Source organism: Pelodiscus sinensis, chromosome 3, assembly GCF_049634645.1.
Source record: "Pelodiscus sinensis isolate JC-2024 chromosome 3, ASM4963464v1, whole genome shotgun sequence".
In the NCBI taxonomy this organism is placed as follows: domain Eukaryota; kingdom Metazoa; phylum Chordata; order Testudines; family Trionychidae; genus Pelodiscus; species Pelodiscus sinensis.
In genome coordinates, this window is record NC_134713.1 from 143,754,457 (window position 1) to 143,766,714 (window position 12,258).

At 42.5% G+C, this 12,258-nt stretch overlaps 1 protein-coding gene across 6 annotated transcripts in view; it reads right to left on the minus strand.

Moving 5' to 3' along the window:
- KIF6 (kinesin family member 6) overlaps positions 1–12,258 on the minus strand; it is a 367,777-nt gene that overhangs the window by 351,790 nt on the left and 3,729 nt on the right. For all 6 annotated transcript variants that reach the window (XM_075925092.1, XM_075925088.1, XM_075925087.1 and 3 more), the window contains one exon: positions 10,597–10,671. In XM_075925092.1, coding sequence (XP_075781207.1) covers positions 10,597–10,599 — 3 coding nt within the window. In that variant the 5' untranslated portion in view covers positions 10,600–10,671. The remainder of the gene's footprint in view (positions 1–10,596; positions 10,672–12,258) is intronic.

The following is a 12,258-nucleotide window of genomic DNA, read 5'->3' on the forward strand; positions in this document are numbered from 1 at the left end:
GAATAAAAGGCCTGAGGCCCCTGCAACAGCAGGGAAGTAAATAGTGAAATATACTCAGACGATCCTTGCAAGTGACCTGCACCCCATATTGCAGAAGAAGCCAGCCCACTCTCCCCAAAGTCACCACCAATCTGACATGTGAAAGTTCCGTCCTGCCCCCACATATGGCAAGTGATCAGACCCTGAGCATGTGAAGAAGAACAAGCTAGCACCTGACTAAGATAATGCTCAGTGCCAGCTCAGAGCATCAGCCTACCCTGTCCATTGTCCTATCTCCAGCTGTGGCCATCTCTGATGCTACAAAGAAAGGAGACTTCCATCTGAATCTAATGGAATGGAGAATTTTAAAACTAGTGCAGATCTTTGAAAGTTTAGAAATAAGATTACACAGAACTTGGGAACATGCCATGTATCTTTTATCTTCTAATAATTCAGAAACTGAGTTAATAATGTCTTTATTTGGCATCATCAATTCACTCAGTTCTGCACTTAAGATTAACACAGGCTCCCTGCTTCAAGGGATTTATAATAGAGACCTGATGCTGATTATTCAACAGGAAGTGAAGATTGTCATTTGTACTACATTTCAGGTTGTTTTACTGGTACAGAGCACATAAGACAAATCTCCTAGTGGCAGACCTCTTGTTACTACTTTTTTTGTCTTCTGGGGGTTTTAATGAATTATTATAATTATAATTATTACTTTAGTAGATGATTAGAGGTCCAGTCAGAACAAGAACCCTATTGCTAGATATTTTACTAAAATACAAACACACCAAAGAGTTTACAACCTAATTTCAAACATAATGTAACAGTAGGTGAGTCGAAGGGAGGAAGACGTGCACTTACTATAGCTCAGGTACATGCACAGCTTGATTATGTTAAGTCTTTTTTAATATCAATAACATTTAGATATAAATAAACAAATTACTTAAACGAGTCCCACATGATCAGAAGGGTCAGTTCAGCTTCCCTGACCCATGCCCCCATTTTTATACAATACAGTTCACTAAATTGAGCGGTACTGTGTAAAGATGAGTGCACAGATCCTAAAAGAGACACAATGAAAGGAAAGAAACTCTGTCTTTCTTCAACACTCTTTCACTCCACAAGAGCCCTCCCATTTTCCAATATTACATATAGTGGCATTTCCATTTATGGCAAAGCATACTTCTGGGAATGCGTGTACATCTTTCACAATATATAATTTTCAGGATATTTTATTATAAGAAAATGTAGGTGAAGTGGCCCATTATTTCAATTTCTTTACCAGATTATCCTGTAATATTTACAGGCAGTCCCCGGGTTACGTACAAGATAGGGACTGTAGGTTTGTTCTTAAGTTGAATTTGTATGTAAGTGGGAACTGGTACATATTGTAGGGGAAACCCTAGCCAAACATTTCTCCAGAGCTCAGTTTTATTCTCCCACACCTCACTTCCCTCAGTCCTTTATTCTCAAGCTGAGGTGTCTGCTGAGAAAAGCCGCTCCGCGTCTCCCTGGTCTGCTGGGGGGAGGGGGCGCTAGCTTCGCGTCTCCCTGGTCTGCTGGGGGGAAGCAGCTAGTGCGGGGTTGCCTCACCCCATTTGTAAGTAGGGATCCGATGTAAGTCGGATCCATGTAACCCGGGGACTGCCTATACTTAGTGAATCAGGCAAGAGGTAGATTTTAAAAATGTGTTTTAAAAACAGACATTCAACAGACTCTCCTATTTAAACCAAATACATCTTGAGGGTTTTACACCCTCATAGCCCTAAAATCTAGTTGCAGTGATCTTTGTGCATCATGAGCTATACAGTGTCTAACATGAAGTGAAGTAGCACCTATTTTTAAAGCAATACCATTAATGGGTGACAGAAAGGTTGAAGAAGTTAGACAATATGTACTCAAGATGCTATAGTCAGAAAAAGATGGATCATAAAGGGACTGTCGTATTTATGAATGCTGAGCTGTCACAATGCTCATCTTTTTTGTGAAGATCCCAGAGGAACACCAGTCAGACAAGAACAGAGAAGTCTACAATGTCTTTATAATATTTCACAAGATCACCAACTAGGTGCATTGCCAGCTTAATTGTTTCTTATTTGTACCCACAATATCCATCTAAAAGGAAGTAAATTGCTTATACTTGAATAGGCTAGGGGGAAAACTGTGATCCTACTGGAGTCAACAGCAAAACTACTATTGACTTTAATTGGCCTAGAATTTCATTCTAGATATTTAAAGCCTGGCACTAATACTGTGGGTACCTGAAACAGAGGCAGGTAACTGATAAAGGAGGTAACAAAGTCTCTCTGACTAGAATGTTATAAGGCAGGGGTGGAGAACATATGGGCTTCCCTGGATCTGGTCTCCAAGGCACAGGGCTCACCCCCCAGCATCAGGGAGCTGGCGCAGGTGGTCCCGCCCTGAACTCCCCCCATCCACACAGTAGAAGCATTAATGTTTCCTTCCCACTGTGAAGTGGGGAGCCCCGAGCCTGGCAGGCTGGAATCAGTTACGCCAGAGCTGGATCCAACCTATGGGCTCTGCCTGGCAAGGAGAGGAAGCAGCTCTGCATGCTGCCACTCCTGCTTCACAGCCAATAGGAGCAGCAGGGGGATGTGCCTGGGAGCGGCGGGAGACACAGATCCATGTGCATCCCTAGGAGCCATACCAGGGTAAGCAACCCCTTTCCCCCACTGCCCGGACCCTCCATCCCCACCCCACTCTTGCACCCCCTGCCATAACCCCCACCCCTAACCCACTCCTGCACCCCTCCACCCCACCTAGACCTCACACCCCAACTTTGGTCTTGCACCCACCTCCTACACACATGAGAAAGAACACAGAATACATTTTAAAGACTGTAATTATTTAAAATCAAAAGAAAAGAAGAGGGGAGGAAAAGAAAAAATCAAGAGGTGACTCACCATATTAACCACATAAAGCAGAAATGATGCTGAAGAAGTGTCTGTGACCAGAAGCAGTTTGATAGTAAGACCAGACTTTTTTTAATGAAATAGAAATAAAAGAATAGTGTAACACTGAAGAACGTGAATTTAAATGAAATATATAAATAGGAAAGTAAGCCCAATCTCATCTATCTAGCAAGTCACTAGAAAGATCTTAATATCATAAATATTTTATGCTTTGATCCTCCTTTTTTTTTTTTTAGTTTTGATGGTGTCTGAAATTTGTTTGTTTTCAAATAGTCAGTCATGTTTCCATATAATTATATGACAAACAGCTTTGGAATACTGCTGACGTGTTTCGTAGATATTTTTTGTTTTATTTTCCATGGCAGAACACAACCAAATTCTGTGTACAGACAGTCCCCGGGTTACGTACAAGATAGGGACTATAGGTTTGTTCTTAAGTTGAATTTGTACGTAACTTGGAACTGGCTCCAGATTCAGCCGCTGCTGCTGAAACTGACCAGGGGCTGACTACAGAAAGCCCGAGGCAGAGTTGCTCTGCCCCCAGCTTCCTGGAATCAGCCACTGATCAGTTTCAACAGCGGCTGAATCTGGAGCCTGGGACAGAACAGCTGGGGCGCTGCCGGGTAGGTCCCCCCAGGACCAACCCGGCAGCACCCCAGCTGCTCTACCCCAGGCGTCCACAACAAAAGCCTGGTCTGCTGGGGGGGCGGGCGCACTAGCTGCGTCCCCCCCCTCAGCAGACATGGGAGACCCGGAGCAAAGCCGCGGGGCAGCGGGGTCCCGCGCCTCTGCGGCTTTGCTCGGGGTGTCCCTGGTCTGCTGGGGACCCCCCCAGCAGACCAGGGACACCCGGAGCAGCTTTTCTCGCCCCGGAGGATGCGGGGGCGGGACCACTGCGCGTCTGGGTGGTCCCGCCGCCCGCGAGTTCCGGGGCGAGAAAAGCCCCGTTCGTATGTGCGCATCCGACGTAAGTCAGATCCGCGTAACTCGGGGACTGCCTGTATTTAATAAAATTATTTCCTCTTCAGAAACATGTAGACTTGAGCTTTCAGCTTAATTTTTTTAATACAATGAATACAGGTTTGTTATGAACAACTGTGATCTTTCAGGAGTAACAATGGTGATTCTTATTTTGCCCCAATAAAAGGAATTTTGCATTGTTAATTGCAGATTGACATGTAATTAAATCATTAGAAATTGGGACATGGTGAAGGGGAGAGGTGCATTGATGAATTAAGGAATCGAGTGAGTAAGAACACATTTATAAATATGTACTTTTGCCTTGGAAGAGTAATGAGCAGAAAGTAGGGTTGTCAGGTGTCCAGTATTGACCCGGAGAGTCCGGTATTTTCGCCTCCTGTACGGTAAAAAGATTCAGAAAATACCAGACACCTAAAAAGACCGGTATTTTCTGATTTTTTTCCCAGCCAGGAGGTGAAAATACGGAGTGCTTACCTGATTCTGCAGGGGAGCTGTCTGGCCCAGAACAGGAAGACAACAGGAAGCCTGTTAGGGCAAAAAAGGGGCCATGCTGGTGTGGTGTTTTTTTGTTTTTTTGGTTTTGCTTTATAACTCTTGGGATCCCTTTATTTGCTTAATAACTTTGGTCTCCCTCCTCCTCCCCCCCGAATTTTTTCCCTAGTGGTTTTTTTGGTTTTTTTTTGGGGGGGGGGGTGGAGGGTTCGGTATTTTTGGTTAAACCATCTGGCAACCCTAGCGGAAAGGGTAAAAGTTTTAAATGTGCTTACAATCCACTTGTTCAGATAATTGGCTTTGTAGCAATGCTGGAAATATTCTGTAGTTTTATCAACAGTCAGAGCACATATTTAACTATTTAAAAACAAGTATCACCTTAAGAACAATCAAACAAGGAAATCAAATAACCTTGATTTGATTAGAATGAATATATAGTTTGGCATTTATCGCTTAAAGATAAAGCCCATATGAAGACCTGGATCAGTGTAGTAGCAGGTCATACTGGTAAATAGAATTTGCACTTTTTATTCCTAATGTAAAATCAGAGCTTCTTCTAGCAAAAGTTCAAACAAGATGGATTTTCTACATAAATGAAGAATATGGTTCACATCAAATATAGTTTCAAATAAAAATATGAAAAAGGTGTAGATTCCTGCAGCTCAGAAGCACCACAGAAGTGAGCTATGGAACACATAGAGCTAGTCCCTCATGTTTTCCAGCTTCCCTCTAGCCCAGCTCTCTAGGGGAAAAAATGGATGCCTGTTGTCAGTTAGCTCTGGTAACCTGTGTTTCCTAAAAATACTGATAATACAATCTCTGGCATGCTTAAGACAGGGTTTTAACTCTCTACTTGCCAGGAACAGCCCAAATTCATCAACCCCCGTGCTTCTCAAAGTGTTCTGCAGGCTTGCTTGAGAAAACTGAGAGTGGGACCACACCGCTTTGTTTACCTAATGGTCCCATTCTGTTTGAGAAACAAGGGAGCTGCAGGAAGCAGCGGTCTGGTCTGTGCCACTCTGCTTCCTGTGGCTCCTCTTGGATGGAAATGGTGAATCAGAGCCAATGGGAGCCACGAGGCTCTGTCTACAAATCTGTGAGGCAAAAAAAACCGCACAGCCCCTTAAGTGGCTTTTCCAAAGCGGGCTTGTGGAACACATTAAGAAACACTGATCTATCCTACCAAAATCTTTTGCAGAAGAAATCAGTACAAATGAGTAACTTTAAAAACAAAGTATTTATTTTAGTTATAAATGAAGGAATAAGTGCATGCATTCATAGTATAGTTAAACAGAAGATACTGTTTAAAAGGTTTCCTGAACAAATCCATATCACTATAAAACAAGGGAAATGTTGACCGGCACATTTTACAGGGATCAGCAATGTGGTGAGGCTTCACAAAATTAAAGATATATACTGGGAAAGTCTCGTCTATTTTAAGTGCGAGACAACTGCATTGTCCTTTTGTCTGATGCATGCAAAATTGCAGTACAGGAAGCTCCTGACTTGCGGGCCGAAGAAGTAAGGCAGGGGTTTTCGGCCCCTTCCGCACTTACAAAAATGGTTGTAAGTGCGGGGGGTCAGAAATCGGGCAGTCGCAAGTCAGGGGCGTCCTGTACTACCAATTTATAACCATAAAGAGCAAGTTCTTAAGCACAGAATTGGAAAACACAATGTTCTCCTTCTATAGCTAAATTAGCAAAATTCCATTTTCAGTAGAGATGGTTAGACTAAAAAATCCATCTTTTCCACATAAAAGTTTGGTATTTTGCAAAGATTCCTACCTAAATTCTAACTCCGAAAGTATGTTTCCAGCCTTTAATTAACCTGTTATCACCAATATAATGGTCTGACAAGCTGTTCCACATTTACAGCCTAACCTGAAAGTACTATGAAAGCAAAACTCCTGTTGAGATTAATGAGCTTATGCCCAGATAAGGACTTAATGGAGGAATTAATGGTTGGACACGTTACAGTTACAAACAACACTATCAACTTGAAAAAACCCCTGAAACTGTTACAAGCAATGCCCAAGATTGCTAATTGAAAGAAATTATTAAGAGATTGCATCTCTCTCTCTCTCTCTCTCTATGTTTCCAGTTGGTCAATTTGTGCTTGTCAATTTCACTTTGACTGTTTCCTCTGCATAGTCAATTTCCCCTTATTTGTGAGGATGTTTTATGCAACAACAGGGGAAAGAAAAACATACAATGAAAAAACGAACAGAGAAAAATTGTAAAGCCACAGCAATTAATGAAGGTTAAGTGTGCTACATGAAACTACCTTCAATAAATATTTTGAAATGGACCCAGTTTCATGCTGATCATGTTCTTTCAAATATGTCAGCACACATCAAAACGCATTAAACTATCGCAATATTTTCTGTAATCTGTACAAAATTAACTCTGCCACTTGGGTATATGCATTAAAATACAATCATTAATTATCTGAACACATACTCCTTTTTCCTGCAGGCCCACATCCTGATTTAGTATGCAGGTTACACAATGAATGAGATAAGCTTGTGTAGCGAATGAGGCCAGAGTCTGAAATGGAACTTCCACATTGGATTGTGTGCAGTGAATAAAGCAAGGCTTAAAAACAAATGATAATAGAACCAGAACCATCCTGAGGGGAGTTTGGGTCCTGGGGCAACCACACCCCACTGCAGGCCTCACCCCCGCTCCACCCCTTCCCCAAGTCCCACCCATTTCACCTCTGCTCCCTCCCAGCATGGCTCCGAGGATTACAGGGGGCCTGGCATGATGGCAGGGGAGATTGCCTCCTTCTCCCACTCCTGTGGACAGTGGAAGCCAGAGCATCCCAGCCTGCTCCGTCCCACCCTGTGCCCTCTCAGCCCACTGCATCCTGCTTCACCACAGTGGTGGGAAGCAGAGTGCCCTGGGGCTAGAGTTCTCTGCTTCCTGTTGCCACTGAGAAGTGAGTGGTAGAACAGAACAGAGTAGAGCAGGCTGTCGGCCCGCTCCGGCTTCCACCACTACAGAGAGTGTGTATGGGGGGGGGGGAGAACCGGCTGCTTCCACACCAGATTCCCATCCATAGGACAGTTGGGGTGGCCACCACAGGCTCCCCCAAAGTGGAGGGCCTGGGGCAGCAATCCCAAGCCGTCCTATGGATGGGACAGCTCTGAACAGTACACAGGGCCCTTGCTTAATTCAGTGTGCAGGATGCATGGTGTCGACTACATCAGCCATGGGGCCACAAGTTGAACAAGTACAATAAATATAAAGAAAAACCACAACTATTCACAGAGTAGTATCCAACTTGCACAATAAATGAAGCCATGGCCCTACAACAATCTGAACTTTAGGATCTGCAGATTTCTGAGAGCTTAAATCTACAACATTAATATTTTTAGTTATTATATTGTGAAATTAATATACAGTGTCACCAATACCACCATAAGTATGTAAGTTAAGCAAAAAGTAGTAAGGACAAAACTGGAGGCCCATTCATAACTGTCCTTAAATCTTATTAAAGTTAATACAGTTTGCAGATGACACCAAGCTGGTGATACCCAGGGCTTGCAAGTGCTTTGGAGGACAGGGTTATAATACAAAATGATCTGGACCAGTGGTTCTCAAACTTTTTGGGCTCCAGAGCCCTTTACACGCGTAAAAGTACTGTAAAAGTACATACATAAGTACATACATGTATTGTACTTATGCGGAGCCCCCGTGGACCACTGATTGTATGTGTTGTACCTATCAATGTTTCCAGTTTGTCAACCTCGCAGAGCCCCTGGCGATATCTCGCAGATCCCTGGGGCTCCGCAAAGCACAGTTTGAGAAACACTGATCTGGACAAACTAGAGAAATGGTCTGAGGTAAATAGGATGAAGTTTAATAAGGACAAATGCAAAGTGCTCCACTTAGGAAGGAACAATCAGTCTCACACACACAGAATGCGAAGTGACTATCTAGGAAGGAGTACTGCAAAAAGAGATCTATGGGTCATAGTGGACCACAAGCTAAATATGAGTCAACAGTGTGACACTGTTACAAAAAAAGCAAACATGATACTGAGATGCATTAACAGGAGTGTTGTGAGCAAGATACAAGAAGTCATTTTTCTGCTCTACTCTGCACTGATTAAGCCTCATTTGGAGAACAGTTCTGGGCACCCCATTCCAAGAAAAATGTGGAGAAATTGGAGAAGGTTCAGAGAAGAGCAACAAAAATGATTACAGCTCTAGAAAACATGACCCGTGAGCGAAAACCGAAAGAACTGGGCTTATTTAGTTTGGAAAGGAGAAGACTGAGAGGGGACATGATACCAGTTTTCAAGTATCTAAAAGGGTGTCACAAGGAGGAGAGAGAAAAATCGTTCTCCTTTGCCTCTGAGGATAGGACAAGAAGCAATGGGCTTAAACTGCAGCAAGGGAGGTTTAGGCTGGACATTAAGAACAACTTCCTAACTGTCAGGGTGTTAAAAAACTGGAATAAATTGCCTAGGGAGGTTGTGGAATCTCCATCATACTGGAAACATTTAAAATATTGAAGAGCAGGTTGGATAAACATCTATCAGGGATGATCTAGACCAGTGTTTCCCAACCGCCAACTGGTTTTGGGCCACAAACCACTGGCTGCTGAGCTGTGGCAGCTGCCAGAGCTGAAGCTGGCTATTTGCGGCAGCTGAGCCGCCGCACAGCAGCCAGCTTCAGCTCCGGCAGCCATGGCAGCTGATTTCCCCAATGGCAACACTGGGGCTGAGGCAGCGGAAGGAGGAGGCAGAGCAGGCGGTGCCTTCCTCCCTCCTCCCATCTCTTACTCAGGTAAGATGGATGCCCAGACCCATGGGGGCACAAGATGCACAAGGAAGGGGGCACGAAGGAGGAGGAAGCATGCGCAGTAATGGCCACGCTCCCTGAAGGGGGCAGCCTCGTTTTGGGGAGTGCAAGGTTGGGATGGAGCCAAAGAGTAAAGGGGTGCTGGGTGAGGGCGTGGTGGGGTCACAGAGCAAAAGGGTGTTGGCATGGGTTGTAGGGGTCAGAGGAGTTGGGTTGCAGAGGGTCAGTGCAGCATAGCTCGTGCTTCTGTCTCAGGGGCATCAGATCTGAGGATGTCTGAACAGGGTCGGGGAGCAGCCTCAGAACTTGTTGAACAGGCAATTGAAGGATCAGGATTTGGCGCAAGAGGCAGTCATGAAGTTTGTGGAGCAAGGGGCACCAGGAAGTAGTGGGGCAGGATCAGGAAGCAATTGGAGTGGTGAGGCAGGATCCAGGGACATTGTCAATTTAAGTCAGGAGTTGCTGGGACACAGTGTGCCAAGGATGTCAGTGACAACGGATGCAAGACAAGTTCCAGGCAAGACAGAGGTGGTTGACAAAAGGAAGTTGGCAGAAGGGGGTGCTGAGATGCAAGAGACAGTGGGCACTGGGGTGACAGACTTGGCAAGACAGACTGTGAGGTAACAGGATTAGTGGGATATAGGGGATATCAGATGATGGGGTTGGCAGGTTTAATAATACAAAGACACAGAGTTCCAGAGTTGGCTGGACGGAGTGAGAGGGTTCTGGGGTTGGAGGTTGACAATACAGGCTCAATGGGTGAGCGGGTTGGCGGATAGGTAACATTTATTTGCATATTTTTATTTGCATAATAAATATGCAAATAAAATTATGCTGGTCCACCTAAAGTTTATGAATGTGTTTACTAGTCTGTGGTATAAAATAGGTTGGGAACCACTGATCTAGATGATGCTTGATCCTGCCATGAGAGTAGGGGACTGGACTTGATCTTGATCTTACAACATCCCTTCCAACTCTAGAATTCTATAAATACAAACTGAACAGTGAGATTAGATTTCCTCATGCATACCTTTTTTTTTTGAAGTTGCATACTATGAGAGCTATGAAATTAACTTTTCTGAATGACTAATGGAAATAAATCAGTGTAATAGGAAGAATTAACCTAATATTAACTCTGTTTTTCCATATAATGTCAACAAAACAGGCAAAAATAGCAATGCTAAGTCAGGAGCTGATGATGGAGTCCTTCTATAAGCAGAACTTCTAGGGAATTCTTGCATACCTATCACATTCAGATAGATCAACATTTAGAGAAAAGCAAAACCCATTTTTTAATCACCATGGCAAATGATTAGGAGATTGTTTTCAAAAGATATATGAAAAGTTACCGATGACCCCATATTAACTACTAATTATAAGCTTAAAACCTACCATTCTGCAACTGGTTTGGCAATGCTTTCAAAAACTGCCTCTTGCTTTGCCTCTTGATCAAAAATTTTCTGAAATCTGAAAATAATAAACAAATCATCATGCAGCATTTTAAAACACTACTTGATTCATAATTCTTGTTTTTCTGTTTGTAACTAGCCTCTGTTTACCCCATTGGGCTTGCATAACCTAGTACAATGTTTTCCCTGTAGCCTTAACCACAGCATGCTGTTGTGCTATTGTATACACAGAGATTGTAAACAGTACTGCTTTGACAAGATCTGTATAATAAAATCCTCTGATAAAAAGATGCAGTTTAGGGGGGAAACTGTATTTTACAGATATCAAGGAGATCAGTGTGTGCAACTGGCATCACACTGAAAACTGGATAAATAAATTACATTATAACCAATCAGCATATATATAAACAATACATCCAGGCTTCCAATTTTTCATCTACAATGAAAGGTAGCAACTAGGACACACTGCAGTCAATAGATGGACATCACATTTTAAAAATCTAAGCATCTATTATTTACCATACGCCAACATATGCTGCTGTTCTGTTTGGCATTATAAGTTTACAGTTTATCACAGATCATGAACAAAAATATTGTCTGGGTCTCAAAGGATTCACAGTTATACAGACAAATGCAATACATGGGAAAATAGTCAGTTCATGACTATTAGTCACTTCAATAAAAATAGTCACTTCAATAAAATAGTCACTTCAATAAAAAACAGCTGAGTTTTAAGGAGGCAAGAGAAAATGTCTGGCATGTAGTATTCCTTTTGTATGTATGAATTTATTATAAAAAAAATGAAAAAACAAATAACTTCCTTAAGGATCACAATGCTCAGTATTTTTTCAGAATTTATTCGCACAAAATCCCACATTAACAATAAAATCATGATATAAAATAAAAATACAGAGAATCTCAGCATCCATTAAACTGGCATGACCATCTGCAACCTAAACTGGTGTTGCATAGACCCCAGCCCAGTGACATCAGCATGAGCTACAGATGACTTTTGGAAGTGCTACTCCACAGCAAATTTTAGATTTTTTTCAGCATCAAATTTCAGTTGATATGAAATTTCATACAAAATGCTAGCATTCTTTGTATGGAAAATGTGGATTTATCAAGTAATTGTTTTTACTTCTCATTTTTTCTAAGCTGATGGTTTCCCTTTTCATTTGACAAAACAGATTTTCTTTACTGCATTTTAGTTGGGCCTTGAAATCAACAAATTCCAGTTAGAAAGTGATTTTTGTCATCAAATCTTTGACTAACATCATTGTCCACCCTGTGCTGGCTTGTTAGCTTATGCATGAGCATCGGGTCCATCCCTCACTCTGGTCTCGTATATAGTAAAACTTTGTATGTAACCAGCTGCATGGGTGCAGCAGGCCTGTAAACAGGTCTCACACATTTTTAATAGTTTGATGAAGCATATAAGCTCAACTTTTAAATTTTTCTAGTTTTATCATGTGTTGCCCTGAAATTACGGTTGAGTATAATGTAGTGTACCACTCAAAGTTTCCTCTTATTAACACATCGTTTAAAAAATCTTACTAAACATACCAAAACTGTATTGTGTGGATCAGAGATCAACAAGGAACTTTTACTGAATCTCCACAGGCCTGTCCCAGTGACTCCAGCA